Source organism: Hyperolius riggenbachi, chromosome 1 (genome assembly GCF_040937935.1).
Source record: "Hyperolius riggenbachi isolate aHypRig1 chromosome 1, aHypRig1.pri, whole genome shotgun sequence".
Classification (NCBI taxonomy): domain Eukaryota; kingdom Metazoa; phylum Chordata; class Amphibia; order Anura; family Hyperoliidae; genus Hyperolius; species Hyperolius riggenbachi.
Window position 1 is genome coordinate 500,050,456 of NC_090646.1, and position 20,573 is coordinate 500,071,028.

At 45.0% G+C, this 20,573-nt stretch overlaps 1 protein-coding gene across 2 annotated transcripts in view; it reads right to left on the minus strand.

The window, feature by feature from the left end:
- Positions 1-756: 756 nt before the first annotated feature.
- BTBD18 (BTB domain containing 18) overlaps positions 757-20,573 on the minus strand; it is a 44,987-nt gene continuing 25,170 nt past the window's right edge. The window contains exons 3-4 of one of the 2 annotated variants that reach the window (XM_068271593.1): positions 18,473-19,803; positions 757-816 (exon numbers count right to left, since the gene is read on the minus strand). In XM_068271593.1, the coding sequence (XP_068127694.1) occupies positions 802-816; positions 18,473-19,803 (1,346 nt within the window). In that variant the 3' untranslated portion in view covers positions 757-801. Of the gene's footprint in view, positions 817-17,439; positions 19,804-20,573 lie in introns of those variants that run through there. The other variant, XM_068271592.1, reaches the window with a different exon arrangement.

Genomic DNA, 20,573 nt, shown 5'->3' on the forward strand with positions numbered 1-20,573 from the left:
AGTTTGCAAAAGACTTGAGACTGGGGCGGAGGTTCACCTTCCAGCAGTACGGCGACCCTAAACTTAAAGCCAGGGCAACAATGGAATGGTTTAAAACAAAACATATCCATGTTAGAATGGCCCAGTCAAAGTCCAGATCTAAATCCAATCGAGAATCTGTGGCAAGATCTGAAAGCTGCTGTTCACAAACGCTGTCCATCTAATCTGACTGAGCTGGAGCTGTTTTGCAAAAAGAATGGGCAAGGATTTCAGTATCTAGATGTGCAAAGCTGGTAGAGACATACCCTAAAAGACTGGCAGCTGTAATTGCAGCAAAAGGTGGTTCTACAAAGTATTGACTCAGGGGGCCGAATAATTATGCACACACCACTTTGCAGTTATTTATTTTCAAAAAATGTTTGGAATCATGTATGATTTTAGTTCCACTTCTTACGTGTACCCCACTTTGTATTGGTCTTTCACATGGAATTCCAATAAAATTGATTCACGTTTGTGGCAGTAATGTGACAAAATGTGGGCGTTTATAAGCTGGTGAAGGGCAGTGATTGGCAGTTCTGAGGAAGATGGGTGAACCCCTTGAAACATCAGCATTTATCACGCAAACAGTGACGTCACGGATACTGGAGAGGATTGGCCTAACCAGTTTGCAACGCTCCGCTTCTTGGATCCTAGTCGTGCCGGGTGACTCTCAGTGCATGTGTCTCCGCGTAGCGTGTGGAGACTGTCTGCTATCTTGATGTTCCCTGCCTCTCCCTGCTGTGCTTCTGGCCAGTTTTAAGCGGAGGATTGAGGCGGTAGATTCTATCTATACATCACCTAGACGCAAGGAGAATAAAGTACGGTAAAACATTGAATTCAAACATACATCACATAGTGCATTACTGCAAAATACGAATGACCACACTCCCCAGGTGAAAGGTGATACACGCGTGACTCAGTGTGTTGACACAACAGACTCTCCCGCAATAATAACCGCTTCCCAGATCATATCCACCTCAGATCCAGGTGGGTCTAGCATGTGTTATCAAAAAATGACCAGGCTTCAACCGCTTCCATCACAAGTAGTAAAAAAGTTTTAATACAATTTCCATGTAAAACAAACAATAAAATCGCTCATAGCGTAACTTTGTAAAATCAACACTAATCAGCCTGCGCCATCCAGCGCACTTACATAATCCCAATGATTGAAGTGCCTATCGGGCTGATAAGCCCAGCGGTTTCACTCCCTCTGGTGGTATCGGCATCCTGTTCCTCCACTGCGGCGTGTCCGCTCCTGCACTCAATGGTCCCGGCAGGCCAGCAAACCAGTGACGTCAGACGCACCTGGCTCCGCCCTACGCATTTCATCCGTGCAGACTCATCAGGGGCTCCTGATGAGTCTGCACGAATGAAATGCGTAAGGCAGAGCCAGGTGCGTCTGACGTCACTGGTTTGCGGACGTGCTCACCGGCTGGGACTATTGAGTGCAGGAGTGGACACACCACGGTGGAGGAACGGGACGCTGATTCCGCTGGGTTTATCAGCTCGATAGGCGCTTTGATCATTGGGATTACGTAAGTGCGCTGGATGACGCAGGCTGATTATTGTTAATTTTACAAAGTTACGCTATGAGCAATTTTATTGTTTGTTTTACATGGAAACTGGATTAAAACTTTTTTACTACTTGTGATGGAAGCGGCTGAACCCTGGTAATTTTTTTGACAACACATGCTAGACCCACCTGGATCTGAGGTGGACTTGATCTGGTGAGCGGTTATTATTGCGGGAGAGTATGCTGCGTCACCACTGTTTGAGTCACGCGTATATCACCTTTCACCTGGGGAGTGTGGGCATTTGTATTTTGCAGTAATGCACTATGTGCAGTATGTTTGAATTTTGCAGATATAAAGAAATTTAGAAGAGGAGCGCTGTCATACATCATTGCATATGTGACCCGTTGGACTTGTGATAGCCAAAACTCTGAGGCTGCATTTCCACTTGTGCAGTGCGAATCGTCGCGGTAAAAATTCGCATGCGGATGCGAATTTCTCCAGCGGGTCTATGCAGATTTTCATGCGAATTCGCATGGATGACGATGTATGCGAATTTAACGATGGCAGTGCTGGTGTGCTTTTCCATTGTTTCTATGCAAATTCGCATAAAAATTCACATACCCAAACCGCATGCGAATTTCCTATTAAACACATTGTATGCGATTCGCATAGCGGTATGCGAATTCTGATGGCTCTGCCATGCGAATTTTTTCTGCACAGAAAAACGCAAAGGAATCCAGACAAGTGGAAACAGTCCCATTCACTTGTATTGCTATGCGAATTCGCAATAGTGGAAATGGGCCCTGAGTGCTTTGAACATTTAGGAGTAATTTGAATAATTAAGTGTAGCCTGACCAGGGCAGGCGCAATTTGTTGATTTATTGTATTTTAAAACATTGAATTGAGATTTGCACGCTACAGCTATATTATATATTGGAATTAAGGACAAACTTTATAACTAAGTCCAGCGTGATATCAACATTTCTTCAGTGGCTATTGAGGATATGTGACTATAAACCAATATCCTTTATCTGGATTTTTTTTAGGAGCGCTGTAGCATATTGCATTGATGCATTCGAGTGGATGCACAAGTTGTTGAATGAACTTTTTATTGGAACCCAGCCCTCTGAACAACATTTTTTTGCCCCAAGCATCTCACTGCAGGGAGTGTGTGAGGTGTGTGTGGTGGCAGGGTATCATTAGGGGAACCGGGACCCAATGTTAATGTTACTGATGCTTTGTGTATGCGATTTATTATTTCATTGAAGATTTAGTACTTTTAGACTTGAGCGCTGTGGATAGCTTTTTCTATGTTTCTGATATTGTTGTCAGATCTGACAAGATAATCTGCATTGTGTAAAAGGAAATAAATAGGTTAACCTCCACATCCCTCTCAGTTCAGGAGTGCTTTAAAGGGGAACTGAAGAGAGAGGTATATGGAGGCTGTCATGTTTATTTCCTTTTAACCTTCCTGGCGGAGGAGGTTTTCTCAGGCCCTGCTAGGCCGATTTGAGTAATTTTTTTTTTGCTGAACGCAGCTAGCACTTTGCTAGCTGCGTCAGCACTTCGATCGCCGCCGCCCCGCGCTCGATCGCCGCTATCCGCGTCGCAACACAGCCCCCCCCTACGCTGCCTGGCCTATCAGCGCCAGGCAGCGGCAAGGGGTGGATCGGGACTCCCTTAGACGTCACAACGTCCATGACGTCGGTAACGTCATCCCGCCCCGTCGCCATGGCGACGGGGGAAGCCCTCCAGGAAATCCCGTTCTTTGAACGGGATTTCCTGATCGCCTATCGCCGGAGGCGATCGGCAGGGCTGGGGGGATGCCGCTGAGCAGCGGCTATCATGTAGCGAGCCCTAGGCTCGCTACATGATTTAAAAAAAAAAAAAAAAAAAAAAAAAAAACGGCTGCGCTGCCCCCTGGCGGTTTTTAATAGACCGCCAGGAGGGTTAAGCAATACCAGCTGCCTGGCAGCGCTGCTGGTCTATTTCTCTGCAGTAGTATCTGAATAAAACCAGAAACAAGCATGCAGCTAGTCTTGTCAGATATGACTTTAACCTTCCTGGCGGTAAGCCCGAGCTGAGCTCGGTCTATGCCGCGCAGGAAGATATCTCAGCCCCTGGTGGGGCGATTTGCGCACTTTAAAACTGCTGTACGCGCAGCTAGCACTTTGCTAGCCGCGCGTACAGCTCGATCGCCGCCGCTCTGCGGCGATCGCCCGCACGCAGCGGCGCAAGAGGGCCCCCCCCCCCGCCAGAGCCCTGCGCTGCCCGGACCAATGAGTTCCGGGCAGCGCTATGGGCTGGATCGGAGACGTCTGACGTCAGGACGTCGGCTGACGTCCATGACGTCATTCCGATCGTCGCCATGGCGACAGGAGAAGCCAAACAGGGGAGCGCGTTATATACGCGTTCCCGTTTGCTTTTGATGCGACGATCGCACTAGAGGGACACATGCGCCCTCTAGTGGTGTTTCATGTAGCTACCACTCTGGTAGCTTTACATGAAACAAAAAAAAAATTTAAAAAAAAAAAAGGATTTTTGCCTAAGTGGCAAAAAAAAAATTAACCGCCAGGAGGGTTAAAGTCTGAGCCACTGAAACACCTGATCTGCTGAATGCTTGTTCAGGGGCTATAGCTAATAATATTAGAGGCAGAGGATCAGCAGGGCTGACTGGCAACTGGTATTACTTAAAGAGACACTGAAGCGAAAAAAAAATTATGATATTATGATTTGTATGTGTAGTACAGCTAAGAAATAAAACATTAAGATCAGATACATCAGTCTAATTGTTTCCAGTACAGGAAGAGTTGAGAAACTCTAGTTGTTATCTCTATGCAAACAAGCCATTAAGCTCTCCGACTAAGTTAGTCTTGGAGAGGGCTGTTATCTGACTTTTATTATCTCAACTGTAAGTGGACTGTTTACTTTTTCTCTTCTAGAGGAGAGGTCATTACTTCACAGACTGCTCTGAAAGACTCATTTTGAATGCTGAGTGTTGTGTAATCTGCACATATTATAGAATGATGCAATGTTAGAAAAAACACTATATACCTGAAAATAAAAGTATGAGAATATTTTCTTTGCTACTAATCTTCTAGTAATTATTCATAGTACACAACCAATTCACTATATAATTTTTTTTTCGCTTCAGTGTCTCTTTAAAAGGAAATAAACACGACAGCCTCCATATCCCTCTCTCTTCAGTTCCCCTTTAAAATCATTCCAGTACAACTTTTGTAAACTAGGCGGGCCAAATGTCTGCAGAAATATTTTCAATGCATACAGCTGTTCTGGAAGGCAAGCTCCTTGGGTCCTAAAGGTACATACACACATGCAATAACCGTCGGCCGAAAAGGCTAACAACGACCGCTTTAACCGACAATCGTGTGTACATCGGCTCCAGACCCTGAGCCAATCACATTGGCTCACAGTGATCACAGGGCCAGGAGCCAATGAATTCAACTCCTGGAGCTCTGCTACATAGCTAGAGCAGATCACGCAACCTTCAGCAGTGGGTCTGTGCGGCTTGATGTCGGCAAGCCCCATTTATTGTACCAGCAGTCTCTGGTCCTTAAGGAAACCGAGATTGCTGGTACTCAAGTGGTTAAAGAGGAACTCCAATGAAAATAATGCAATAAAAAAGTGCTACATTTTTACAATAATTATGTATAAATGATTTAGTCAGTGTTTGCTCACAGTAAAATCGTTCCTCTCCAATTTACATTGACATTTATCACATGGTGACATTTTTAATGCTGGTAAGTTATGTCACTGGAAGGAGATGCTGCTGGCTTTTTTGGCAATTGGAAATAGCTGTTATTTCCCACAATGCAACAAGGTTCCCACAGTGTGATGTCAGTACCTCAGAGCTGTGAGGTGCTGATATCTAACTGTGGGAGGGGTTTTACCACAAAATCAGCCATACAGAGCCCCCTGATGATTTGTTTGAGAAAAGGAATAGATTTCTCATTGTAAAGGGGGTATCAACTACTGATTGGGATGAAGTTTAATTCTTGGTTACGGTTTCTCTTTAAGTTTTAAATCGGGATGATACCATTTATTAGCTAGTAAAGCTTTTGGACAATAAGATTTCTTCAAAATCTGGAAAGAATTGCCAGCGCTCCTGAACTAGGCCGTATCTGAATGGACTACCAACCAAGACATGCAGATCCCTCTAGAGCAGCCTTTCACAACCTGTTTTGACCCGAGGAACCCTTTGGAAAATTTTCAAATCTCGGGGAACCCGGCGCGCGCGCGCATATTTTATATATATAATTTTCCCTATATTAAAATTGGACCCATTTCCTCTTTATAGTATGGCACCTGTGCCCTATTTAGTGTGGCCCGCTATGACCCCCTTAACAGGTATGGCCCCCTTTGTCCCACTTGTTAGCAGTTATGGCTCCCATGTGCCCTTATTAACAAGTATGGCCCCCATTTGAGTGGCTGCTTTGTCCCCCCAGTTTGTTTGGCTGCTACGTCCCCCTTGTTTGTGGAACTGCTTTGTCCCCCGTTTCTGTGGCTACTATGTCCCATCGTTTGTGTGGCTTCTTTGTTTGTGTGCTGCTTTGTGCCCCCTTTCTGTGGCTGCTTTGTCCGTTTCCGTGCTGTTGTCCCCCGCCCCCCTTCTGTGGCTGCTTTGTGCGTTTGTGTGCTGCTATCACCCCCCTTTCTGTGGCTGCTTTGTGCGTTTGTGTGCTGCTTTCCCCCTGGTCTGTGGCTGCTGTCCCCCGTTTCTGTTACTGCTTTGTCCGTTTGTGTGCTGCATTCTCCCCCCTTTCTGTGGCTGCTTCATTGGGGTCAGTGCAGGGAACAAAAAAAAAAACTTCATACTAACCATCTGACGTCCTTTCCTTCTTGAAGCTGAGATCCTGTTAGAACTCCGCGCATGCCGGAACTATAGAGCTGGCTTCAGGTGATGCGGCTGCTTTGTAGATCCATCCTCCGCATCACTCGCAGCAGCATGAATGAATCCTGCTGCCACTGCTGCTATGTTGTGTAGCAGCTATGGAGCCTGCTGCCGCTGCTGCTATGTAGTGTAGCAGCTATGGAGTAGCGGGACTATATTGTCTTGCGGAAGTGTCAAATTGACACGGAACCCCTTGAGGGGAACCCCGGTTGAGAATATCTGCTCTAGAGGAAAATACACACCTGCAGCCTATCTTGGGAGGCGCTGCCACCTCTCCCTGCTGTATAAAAAAAAAAATGTAACTTTACTTAATGGCTAGCTGCGCCCATTTGCTATTTGAATTTTGCATTCCATTGTTATTCTGAGTTTACACTATGCACATCTATGCTACTAGTCATTCAGATGCAGCCTGTCTTGGGAAGCGCTGCCACCTCAGAATCTGTTCCCAGGGAAGAGTTTAAAGAGAATCTGTATTGTTAAAATCGCACAAAAGTAAACATACCAGTGCGTTAGGGGACATCTCCTATTACCCTCTGTCACAATTTCGCCGCTCCCCGACGCATTAAAAGTAGTCAAAAACAGTTTTAAAAAGTTTGTTTATAAACAAACAAAATGAACACCAAAACGGGAAGTAGGTTGATGTACAGTATGTCCACACAAAGAAAATACATCTATACACAAGCAGGCTGTATACAGCCTTCCTTTTGAATCTCAAGAGATCATTTGTGTGTTTACTTTCTGTCCCCCTGCAGCTCTCATCCACTGAATACTAGTGACAGGCTGATCGTTTCTTCCTGCAGACAGCTCTGCCCTGTCTGTAATTCCTCAGTATGTGTCAGCCAGCTCCTTTCACAGCCTAACAGAGGAGGATTTTTATCCAGCTCTCTTCTCTCACTGATAAGAGAGCAGAGACACTGCTGGCTTATGTAAATAACACACACACACACTGGAGTGTGCATAGAGGGGCCTGGAGAGGGGTGTGCATAACAGATCAGCACGGAAGAGTTGGCAGCGTTCCAGACACAGGGCGACAAGTCCGACAGGGGAAAGATACATTGATTTATTACAGAGACCGTGATAGTAGAAAGTGCTGCAGTAAGCCAGAGCACATTAGGTTTAGGAACTTGTAGGATGGTAGAAAAAGGATGACATTTTTGTTACAGTCTCTTTAAAATTTGTTGTATGACACAAAAATGGCGAGCAAGCGGAGGTGTGCCAGTATTATTTATTAACATAAAAGCAAGGTATTAGTGCAAATTTGTAAGCGGAAGAGATCACACTTTGTAAGTGTGAACTCTCCTTCACACTCTATAACACGTGTCGAACTCCGGCCTGGAGGGCCAGATCCATGCCAGTGTTTAGGATGGACTGAGAAAGAGAGGAATGTGTTCTACCTGATGGACCACACCTTTCCTGATTCAGGCCATTCAATTCATTTGAGCTGTGTCAAAAATGTGTGAGGATCTCGGCCCTCGTAGGACCGGTTTGACATACCTGCTCTATAACATGCCAAAGCATCCAAATCAAACTACACTGAAATTCATAAGGTAATGTAGAACAGAGGCGCCAACTAGATAAAAACATTTACCTGGCAACAGGTGTAACCCGGGCCACATACTGTTGTCTACTCCAATAACCTATTGCCTGATGACGTAGGTGTGAGCCTGCGAAAGGCGTTGCGAAACCCCTGGAGTGTACCAATAAATTTTGCTCATCTTGAACACAGTTTTTTGTGTCTGCTTGCAGGAGGTAAGTCCACCACTGCCTCCAAAGCACTTTTATACTTTTTAATAACTGTTTTTATCCTGTTGGTGCCTCTGTTCTACATTATGTTATCATTGAAATCCACCCCTGGTGGAGGGGGATACCCCTTTTTTTCCTCCTATCTGCAGAGAGCGACTTCTTAATCCTGAGTGGGGACAGGTTAATCTCCTCACCTGCTTACACAGTGGTTGCCTGGAGGTAACCCTGGTTTGTGAGTATATATTTATACTTGTTCAATATACCCATTTGCCAATATTTACACTATATCAGGCTCTCAGTTCTCCTTTCTTACATATACACTGAAATGCACACTACTCAATCTCCAGAGAGTCAAAAAACGCACACAAAAATGATAGTGATGAGATTAAGCATTTTCTTATGCTTGGTTTTTCAACTTAAGTCATGCAATTTATACAGATTGTAATGCATCCTTTCTGGAGATACAAGAATCTTTTACTGAGAAGCTAATGCAATACCAGAATACAAAACTTTAACCACTTAAGTACCAGCGGTCTCTGCCCCCTTAAGGACCAGAGACCGCTGGTACAAGAAACGGCAGAATAGCGACGAATAGCCGCACATACCCACCAATATCACAGTCACCGCTGCATGTCGGGATCCTGGGCCACCCATTCTGCCGTCTCTATGATGGCAGAGTTCCTGTGAGCCGGTCAGGAGCCGCTTTCATTGGCTCCTGACCCTGCCTATCGATGTAAGCCAATGGGAGCTGATTACCTTGATAGACAGGATCAGGAGCCAATGAAATTATCTCCTGAGCCGCTCACAGGGCTCTGCCGTTATAGAGACGGTAGAGCGAGTGAGCTGCAGCGGGGAGACAGCGGCAAGATCGGCAGGAGTGACAAAAGCGGCGAGAACATGCAGCGTCGGTGTATTGAAATCTACGCCCTGGCAGCCATCAGAACAGTGCGTAGATTTCAATCAGCAAGGTCCTAAGGTCTTAAGTAGTTAATATATCAAAAGGATTGAAAGGCAATCAAATAAGCCATATTACAGACCTTTTAAACATTAGATGCAAGTAAGGTATTCAAAAAGGGTTTTTGATGTAATCAAGACTAACCTACTCTCTTCATATGTGTATCTGTACAGCAATTCAACTCCAATTCTGGAGTTAACTGTTCTTTAGCTGACAATGGGTTCCACAGACAATGGGTGTTGCTGTCGCAAAACTCCCTGCCAGTCTTAGGACTGGTTCACACGAACGTCTGAGCTTTCGCTTGGCGCCGCGTTCAAACGCCAGCATTTAAAAGCTAGCTTTTGGGAAGCGTTCAAGGCTAGCAGTTGTGGTCTCTTCTATTGTTTCCTGGCGTTTACCGCCTCTGAAAGCAACATGTTGCTTTCCAGACTAGACGTAACGCCGGGATCTACCACCAGGCTTTCATGAAAGCTTGCAAAAGCCAGCTCTAAACGCTCCCATTCACTTGAATGGGATGGCGGTAGATCCCAAAAAACGCTGCGTCTGAAACGCCGAGTTAAACGCCACAAAAACGCCCATGTGAATCAGCCCTAAAATACTATGACCTCTCCGAGTTGTCATAACTCGGAGGGAGATGTAATTCAGAGTCCGGCAGTCGCCAGAGCCCTGAATCACCCTTACACGCCCCACGTTGAACGTTGTTCCAACGCCGTCATACACACATCACCAACTGCACGATATCAGTGCAACAATCGTGTGAGTTGATCACCGGATGGATCTGTCAAACCGACTGGTCGTCTAGTCATTTGCCACGTGTACACATTCCCGATTGTCGTGAAACAGACCAAAATCAGACAACAATCAGGCAGTTTGGCTGAGCGTGTGTATGGGCCTTTAGGAAAAGTCATGTGCTGCACACAAGGATAACCTATTTCAGTAATGGAAATAATTGTACATGCTCCTCTAATTTGTAATCTTGGTTGATCGCATAACTCAGGGCACAGAGCTTGAGCTTTGGCTTCTACAGAACCACACAATCAGCAGAGAATAAACAATGGTAAAAGTTACAAGTGCAGAAAGTGTAATTTTACGATGAGTTACCCAAACTACGTAATAGCAGTTGAAATGTACGTCCTACATCAGCCTAATGGTGGCCATACATGGTACAATTTTTTCATACAATCTTACCATTTCTATGTAGTATAAGTGTAAATTAAGTGAATATACTGAAAGGATAATTTAGGCAGTTCCCCTATACTACATAGAATTGGTAAGATTGGATGAAAAAAATTGTACCATGTATGGCCACCTTAAGCCTGCCAGGGCGTAGATTTCAACTTCCACATACTCGCTGACAACGCTGCATTCTGCTCGCTCTGCTGTCCCACTGACAGCCGAGCTCCATATCTCGGTCAGGAGCCCATTTGTCTGTACACAAGTTTTTTAGTGAATAGACCCCTATAGGGCTGATTATTAAGAGAGGACTCGGTTGGAGAATTTAAAGCAAACCTGTGAGGACAAAAATCTGTTAAAGAGACTCTGTAACTAAAAAAAAAAAAAAAAAAAAAAAGTTCCCCTGGGGGGTACTCGCCTCGGTAGGGGGAAGCCTCTGGGTCCTATTGCGGCTCCCCCGTCCTCCTGCGTCCCACGGCGGTCTTGCTGCAGCCCACGGAACGCACAGCCGACAATTTGTCAGGCTGTGCAATATTTACCTTTTCTGGCTCCAGCGGGGGCGCTGTTGCGGCTCTCCGCTCGGAAATAGCCGATCTCTGTCGAGTTCGCTCTACTGCGCAGGAGACTTGCGCCTGCGCAGTAGAGCGGACCGACAGATCGGCTATTTCCACGTATTTCCGAGCGGAGAGCCACTACTACGCATGGGCTGGAGCCGGGAAGGTAAATATTTACATCCCCGCTGTTCAGAGGGGCACAGCGAGTCCGCCGTGGTACACAGGAGGATGGGTGAAGCCTTGATCAGATTCAGAAGCTTCCCCTACCAAGGTGAGTACCTCCCAGGGGACTGTTTTTAGTTATAGATCTTGTTGTCTTTAAGTTAAATACTTTCCTAAGTAATGGGAAACCTCTAGATCAGTGGTCCTCAAACTAAGGCCCGCGGGCCGAATGTGGCCCCCTGAGGCTTTTTTACTGGCCCCCCACACACAAAAATGTATTACAGATGCGGTCAGCTACATCTTTAAATATTAGTGGTCCGCATATAGAATGAAGCCAGAAATCAGTAATTCGCTGGTTTCCAATCAAATTCTACATCAGGTGACACTGCTGTCCAACTGGACTGCAGGTTGTCACCTGGGTATGCTTAACCACCCTAGCGTTCTGATTAAATCGCCAGGGTGGCTGCGGGAGGGTTTTTTTTAAATAAAAAAAAAACTATTTCATGCAGCCAACTGAAAGTTGGCTGCATGAGAGCCCACTAGAGGGCGCTCCGGAGGCGATCTTCCGATCGCCTCCGGCGCCCAGAATAAACAAGGAAGGCCGCAATGAGCGGCCTTCCTTGTTTTGCTTATATCGTCGCCATAGCGACGAGCGGAGTGACGTCATCGACGTCAGCCGACGTCCTGACGTCAGCCGCCTCCGATCCAGCCCTTAGCGCTGGCCGGAACTTTTTGTTCCGGCTACGCTGGGCTCAGGCGGCTGGGGGGACCCTCTTTCGCCGCTGCTCGCGGCGGATCGCCGCAGAGCGGCGGCGATCAGGCAGCACACGCGGCTGGCAAAGTGCCGGCTGCGTGTGCTGCTTTTTATTTGACTAAAATCGGCCCAGCAGGGCCTGAGCGGCAGCCTCTGGCGGTGTTGGACGAGCTGAGCTCGTCCAGACCGCTCAGCAGGTTAACTGTCTGGCCCGCAAACACTTCTACATCATTTTATGTATACTCCGGCCCCCCAGCAGTCTGAAGTATGTTGACCTGGCCCTCGACCCAAAAACGTTTGGGGACCCCTGCTCTAGATGCTCCAGAGGATTCCCCGAACATTCTCTAGTCCACCGCTGCTACCCAGGTCGTTCACCTTCTTTGCAATCGCGTTCCTGTCCATGTACAAGGCGCTGCTAAACTGCCCATGCACAAACGTGGTCCATGCATGTGCAGTAGCATGAAGTCATTGATGCAAGGAAGTAAAAGCCATGACCAAGTTGCATTGTGCAGGCGAAGACCATACTCGCACCGTACATGGACAGCACACAACAGCATATTAGACATGCGCTTGTCAAAAATGCTTAAAGGAACACTGCACAGGAACAGTGGGCCACAGAACATTAGGGAAAGGGATACTTCAGAGGCTTCTTTCTACTGAGGTATCCATTTTATTTTTTATTTCACCACTTCAGATATGAGCTAAATGGTCCAGCAAAGTCTATACTATACTTTTTAAACAATGTCTGCTTTTAGATGACAAACATTTCAGATCCTTGCCTGCAAGAACATTTATCCATCCACAAGAAAAAAAAAAACACAACTTATCTAACAAATTGAGGACAGCCTACATTTACTTACAAAGTGATAACTGTGGGTGCTGTACATACACTTGCACAACTTTAGCAACCCAGGCTATATTCCGATATGACCAAGAATGCAAATGCTTGCCACCTTATGAACAGTTTTAAGGCTCGTACACACGTCGGGTTTTTTTTAAGCGACCCGTCGTTTGGACATCAAATCGCCTGGCGGAACGTTCAAGTCCAGTCTTATCAGCTGAACGACAGACCGTACACACACCCGATTTAACGTCCAAACGACGGGTCGTTTAAAAAATTCCGACGTGTGTATGTACTTTAAGGAAAACAAATCCAGTCTAGGTTTGCTGTATATCCAGCTCCAAGAAGAGGAAGCTCAGCTTTAGTCAAACATCACCACGATTGGGCATTTCAGAAAGTGTGAGGGAAACAAGTTGTCTTTCAGTGAACCCGAGGTGAGAGTGATATGGAGGCTGTCATATTTATTTCCTTTTAAACAATACTAGATGCATGGCAGCCTTGATCAATTTGGCTCCAGTAGTGTCTGAATCACACCAAAAACAAGCAAGCAGCTAATCTTGTCAGTTCTGGCAATATTGTCAGAAACAACTGATCTGCTTATTCTTGTTCAGGGGCTATGGCTAAAAGTATTAGTGGAAGAGGATCAGCAGGAAACCCAGGCAATAGGGATTGCTTAAAAGGAAATAAATATGGCAGCCTCCATACAACTCTCACCTCAGGTTCACTTAAGCGTATCATGACAGTGTGATTGAACGGTACTTTAGCTGTGCTAAAAACATTATTGAAGTTTTCCTAACAATGCTATACTATGAAGATATGATCCTCTTCGCAATCTTGCTTGCATTCACATGGTAATTTACAAAAAGTTTGTATTTCTGCACTTGGCTTAATTTTTCCATTTCCTTTCCTCAAGATTACCATACTTTTAAATAGCAAAACAGTGAGCACTAGTTTTTAAAACTAAACCTAACTTTAACAAACATGTTTAATGTTATCTTCTTTCATGTCTGCATTTTAATCAGCTGATTTATTGGCGAATCTTGGCCAATCATTCTAGAGACCGTTAATGAAGGTCATACAAGATGGCAACAATCACTTGAAAAAGAAAACCCTAATGAATCTTCATATTAGATATGTTGATCCATTATGATAATCTAATTTTGTTAAATTTTCTTTTCTTGTTGACCTTTTCATATGGATTTGCTTTAATTGAATACAATCAGGGCTGGTTTTAGACAAGACACTACAGAGAGGAAAAAAAATCAATACAAAATAAAATAAATGATACTAAAACATTTGAAATAAAAGTATTTTTATACTGTCTCCTTAAAACCTATTAGCGAGGTTAATGGATCAAACGTTTTCTACCGATCAAAGTGGTCCTGTAGTGGGGTTGCATTGCTTGGTATGTGATATTAAGCACTATAGAGAACCACTGGGGTAATATTTTGTTGTTTTTCCTCTTTTTTTAAAGTAGTGTGTTACATAAGTATACAATGTGCTTTATATTGGTAATTCCAATTCAATCAATTTTAAATGCTTTTGGACGGCTGTAGTTGAAATCTACACCGTTTGTGTCCGCCTAAGCCTGCCAGGGCCTAGATATACTCTTCAGCACGGACTTTCTACCACCAATCGTGCCACTCTCTCGTCACTGCAGCTCACTCCCCCTGCTGTCTCCGTGAGCTGGTCAGGAGCAGATTTCATTGGATCCTGACCCCGTGATCACTGTGAGCTAATCTCATTAGCTCACAATAATCACTGGGTCAGGAGCCAATGAAATCACCTCCTGACCAGCTCACAGAGTTTTGCTGTCGAGCGAGCTTCATCTGCAATACCGGTGGATCTGTTTAGAGTGTCGCCATTATGTCCGGTTTTTGTACCAGCAGTCTCTGATCCTTAAAGGGAACCTTAACTGCCGTGGAAAAATAAATTCACTTACCTGGGGGCTTTCCCAAGCCTACTGCAGCCGTCCTGTGCCCGCGCCGGTCCTTCGGTGCCCTCCGGTCTCCCTCCGCCGCTAAGTTTCGTTTTCGGACGACTGCCAGTCGTCCTCGGGCCTCTTCCGCATTCCTCGTCGTAAACTGCAGTAAAGCGCGTCCGCATGACGCCAAACGCGTCATGCGGACGCGCTTTACTGCAGTTTACGACGAGGAATGCGGAAGTGGCCCGAGGACGACTGGCAGTCGTCCGATAACGAAACTTAGCGGCGGAGGGAGACCGGAGGGCACCGAAGGACCGGCGCGGGCACAGGACGGCTGCAGGAGGCTTGGGAGAGCCCCCAGGTAAGTGAATTTATTTTTCCACGGCAGTTAAGGTTCCCTTTAAGGGGCCAGAGACTGCTGGTACTGAAGTGGTTAAATATGTCAAACAGAAGAAAACAAACCATCAATACCATGAATAAATTACAGAAGACTTTTACAGAAGGGGCAATTACAAGGTGGCAATAAATCACTTCTTTACACTGACAAAATGCAACTGCATTACTGTACCATGTAAACTCCTGCCTTTTATAAAATGATGAATAGCTGCAAAACAAAAAAAAAACAAACAAAAAAAAACAACCTGATATGTGAAGCTGTGTTCAGTCATTTGCTGCTGGCATGTAAGTGGCTGAGAAAGATGATGGAATCCTCATGTGACCTGGCTGACCAATAAAAGAGCAGGAGTACAGTATACAGTCTGACTAAAAACAATGGCTGTGATTGTTAGCTGAAGGATGCTCAGAAATGAGAGGTGGTTGCGGATGATCACAAGCTCTTTTGGTGTATTTGGTGCCAGAGTATTGAGTGCAAGTGCATGGCTACATTGTGGTTTTGGCAGTACAGCGGTTTGGTCACTGGTGTTAAGGTGCATATACACTAAACTCCCCATTATCCGGAACTCAGGCAACCAGAAATCTAACCGGCATGCCTGAGGGGATAACGGGGACTGTTTGAGGAGGTGGGGGGTTTTGTTGGGGGGGGGGGGGGGGTTGCAGGCCATTAAACACTCACCAAGCCTCCAGCTACTTCTTGTAACCTTCTTGAAGCTCCTAGCGGCTCGTTTGTGCTTTTTCAGCAGTTTTCTCAAGCAAGGGCAAGCACATGTATCTGGCATCAGGCAATCCCCACTGGTGCCAGATACTGGGGTCTTTGCTGTAATCTGCAAAGGGCAGTGAATTGGGTACCAGGCTGTGAAGCCAAAATGTACTAGCTAGGTTTCAGCATGTATAAGGATAAGATTGGTGCTAGGGATAAAGGACCAATCAAATGACCAATCAAATAACGTCTTCACAAATCGTGTTATTATAAAGCTCCAATAGCATAATGACCAATATTTATCACATTTAAAGTACACCAAAAGTGAGCAGCACACAGTGGCTGCCATATGCATTTCCTTTTACACAATACCAGTTGCCTGGCTGTCCTGCTGATCTCTTTGGCTGCAATAGTGTCTGAATCCCACAACTGAAACAAGCATGCTGCTAATCCAGTTAGAATGCAGTCAGAGCACCTGATCTGCATGCTTGTTCATAGTCTAAGGCTTAAAGTTTTAGAGGCAGAGGCTCAGCAGGACAGCCAGGAAATTCATATTGTTTAAAAGGAAATAATTATGTCAGCCTCCATACCACTCTCACTTCAGGTGTGCTTTAAAGTCCATAAGTAGTGCACAGAACACCGACACAAAAAGCAGGTTTAACAAAACAAAGGTGGCAGTAACAAACAGTGAGGGCTTGTTTCCACTGTTGCGACGCGATTTCGGCCGCATTCCGACGCTTGTAAAAACGCATGCGGATGTGTTTCCACATGCGTTTTTACCCGCGATTTCGCCTGCGATTTCGCATGGCAGGGTGCCATGCGAAATTAACCATGACACTGCCAGGGCTAAATAAAATTGAAAAAGGTGCGAAATCGCACGCGAAATCGCGGGTAAAAACGCATGTAACAAACGCATGCGTTTTTACTATTAAATACATTAGCGGCGATTCGCACGGATTCCCGACGCAGGCGAAATCGTTGGCTCTTTTGTGCGTTTTTTTCACGCTGAAAAAAAACGCACCTCAACAACGCTACAGTGGAAACAGGCCCATCCACTTGCATTACATGTGCGGATCTGCATGCGTTGGACGCATGCAGATTCGCGATAGTGGAAACGAGCCCTCAAGGCCCCAAGGTCTATAAAATTGCTCCTAAAACACTATTAAGCTGCCACATCCTTAATGAATTGCACCAGGCAGTCAGGCAGAGAGAGGGAGAGAGAGAGGAGTTACATGCCTTACACTGACTGCTCTTTTTTGCTATTAAGTATGCACCTTATTATAGTTTTGTTCTTTAGGAATAGCTCTATAGCTCTTGATGATAGTTTGTGCTTTATTATGCATTATCTAAACTAGACCTTTATTGGTATCAGGGCTCGTTCCCACTATCGCGAATCTGCATGCGTCCAACGCATGCAGATCCGCACATGTAATGCAAGTGGATGGGCCTGTTTCCACTGTAGCGTTGTTGAGGTGCGTTTTTTTCAGCGTGAAAAAAACGCACAAAAGAGCCAACGATTTCGCCTGCGTCGGGAATCCGTGCGAATCGCCGCTAATGTATTTAATAGTAAAAACGCATGCGTTTGTTACATGCGTTTTTACCCGCGATTTCGCACCTTTTTCAATTTTATTTAGCCCTGGCAGTGTCATGGTTAATTTCGCATGGCACCCTGCCATGCGAAATCGCAGGCGAAATCGCGGGTAAAAACGCATGTGAAAACGCATCCGCATGCGTTTTTACAAGCGTCGGAATGCGGCCGAAATCGCGTTGCAACAGTGGAAACAAGCCCTCAATGTACCCTGTATTACTTATGGAGTTGTTATGCAATTCTATTAGTGTACCTATCAGAGTTCCCCAACCCTGTCCTCAACGTCCACCAACAGTACATGTTTCGCAGGAAACCACAAATATGCACAGGTGAGGTAATTAGTGTCCCAGCAGAGCTAATGAACTACCACTACCTCTGGATTTCTACAAAACATGCACTGTTGGTGGGCCTTGAGGACAGGGTTGGGGAACACTTCCCTATATCACTTATGGAGTTGTGCTATTGGAGCTTTATGACATAACGATTTGTGAAGAAGTTATTAGTTCTTAATTGTGCAAAAAAAAAATTCCACCAGTTGGGGGTTGTGATTGTTTGTTTGTATTTGGCTTTAGTTATACCTATCTTGTATACATATGGTCATACATTTATCTTGGTTGCTTGTCTAGTATATAGACCAGGCATAGCAAACTGACTAGACTAAATCTGATGCCGCTTTTGCATGTGTGCCTCCTGCAGACAAACTTGAAAAGATTTCACCATCCAGCAACAACATGCAACTCTAGGGGCATGCCTCCTCACACAAATAGAAAAATTGCAATATTTTCTTGTATTAAACAGTCAAGATTCTACATTTGTAACACACCGCTATAACTAGAACCTTCAGTCTGTAAGTTATTGAACTGTGTAATAACTACTACCTGATCCACACCAAATGTCCCATATATTATATCACTCTACATATATTGGAGGTTTGGGGCGTAAATTGGCATTTCTGCTAAATTGCACATAATTCTGAAACTGCAATGTTACTGTAATACATCGATCTCTTCATCAGACTCTGAGGTCACATCAGGCCACGCATATTCTCCCATCCAAACCACTGGACTGTTCCCACCAACATCCACATCAGTGGATGGAGAAGGAAGGTTTAGCATGTGCTCTAGGAGTTCCTCCAGCTCATTCACATTTTCTTCGTTTGCACTGGAGCTCACAATATATGGCTGCAGATCTTTAACAATTTCCCAGCTATGACCATCTTTGATTTTCCTTAGTTTTACCTTTTCGACTTCATTAGCTTGGAGCTCATTTATGGTCATCTGTAACTTTGCCGCTTCATCTGCATCAGTGCTATGGAGCTGTTCCACGTTGGGTTCAAGTTTACTAAGAGTAACTTGGATAACATCCTTATCTACAGCAGCCTTTGTCATCAGATCTAACTCTACCTTCACGCCTTCTGAACCTGTACTTGTAGTACAACTATTTACAGCAGGACTTGCAGTAGAACAACTTACAGTAGAATCTGCAACGTGAAAATATTCCTCTACATCACTTTTCTCGTTACACATTCCCAAACAGGGCAAGTCTTTCACTAATTGCCCATCTTCTTCCTCGTTTGGAATATTATCATACAATTCTCCTCTTTGTACCTGACTCGTGGCCTGCAAGTCAGGGCATGTGTTAGACTCAAACACAGGAGATATATTACACTTTACATTTGATAATTCTGAGTGCTTAGAATTATCTTTCACCCATAAGGGGCTTCTGTTCGTTTCAAGCTTCTCAATCTTCTCTGTGGTGCTACTATCCAACTCTGTGCCATGAGAAATGCATAGCCCAGTATCAGATGAATCATCAAGTGTTGTTTCTGTGTTCAATTTTCTGCTTTTCCGAGTTTCAGTTGTAGATGTGTTATGTTTTGCTTGCTTTCCCCCTCCATCACTTTTGTCCGGGCTTATAAAAATCCCAGGGCTGCTTTTACGCTGTTCATCAGATACTGTGTTAGGATTGTTTTGGTAAATTAACTCTTCAGTGGAGTTGCGTTTTCTCTTCAGTACAATCTTAACACTTGGTTTATTCTCAGGAAGACACTTTGACAAATTGTCATTGCTTGGCATGGCATCTGCTGAACTCTGAATAGCTTCTATATCCGAGCAGTCTGACTTAATGTCTATCCTGTCCAGACTGAAAGGCTTATTCTCATCCAGAGCTTCAACATCTATCTGACCTATTTGTTCATGTTGCAGATCATTCACTGCATGTGGATTTCTTTTCTTGTCACCAAGGCAACCCCTATTTAATTTTCTACCCAATTCAGGTTTCACAAGTCTACCTCCCTCAAGCTTCAACATGTCCAGTTCTTGTATCTGTAACTTTTTTGCCACTTTGAGAACACCATGGGCATCTGCAGGAGCTACCGTCAGTTCTGAAGTGTACATGTAACGTACAAGGGGGAGCAAGTAGTGGCTGGGAATTCCTCTAAGACTGATGATACGCCTGCTGCATACTGCTGCTCCTCCAGAATCAACTGTAGCAACTGGACACTTGAGAAGCTTGGCTAAATAAGCACTGCAGGCAGCAATGACACACGAGTGGACATGAAGGCCATTACCTGCAAAAAATAAAAACAAGAGCATATGAACTAAATATAGCGGAGATCAGAGAAGGTCGCACTTAGATGCCAAAGATTATGGGCTGCATGAAAATTAATGAAAACTGAATAGAACCTGGAATCTGGCCAATTAAAGTGTGTGTTGGTTGGTTGGTTGGTTGGGGAGGGGGGGGGGTTGACATACAATTTGCATTCAAGATGAAATTATTAGCATCTCATTGACGATCTCTACTTGGTTCTAACACAAACCCTATCAGATTAAATATGGTGAGAAAATGTAAAATTACTCAGAGAAGTGATGGGATTTCCAGGATGATTGGGGTGCAGCAGAGACAGCTCCAGATCCTAACAGGGACGTGAAGTACAAAAACATTAATAAGACTCCTACTAATATATCTCATCTCAATGTTGGAGAAATTACTATAAAAAACAAAAAAAATCCTCCAGGTTACCCTCAGCTGACTGCAACTATCCCTGCCTCAAATTGTAATAAAAAGTACAGATCCTAGTTACATGAAGTTGCAATCACATGCTTAAAGTATACCAGACATAAGAGGCATCTCAGGTTCCATACTTACATGGGGCTTCCTTAACCACTTGCCGACCGCCCACTACCTATGGGCATCGCCAAAGTGGCACCCCCAGGGGCCGCGTAACGCCGATCGGCGGTGGCTCCCGGGGGTCTGAATTGCCGGGGATTGCGCGCACGCATCCGCCAGCATTAGGCTCCGCCCACCCGCGACGTCAACCCATAGCGCCGGCGGGTTGTT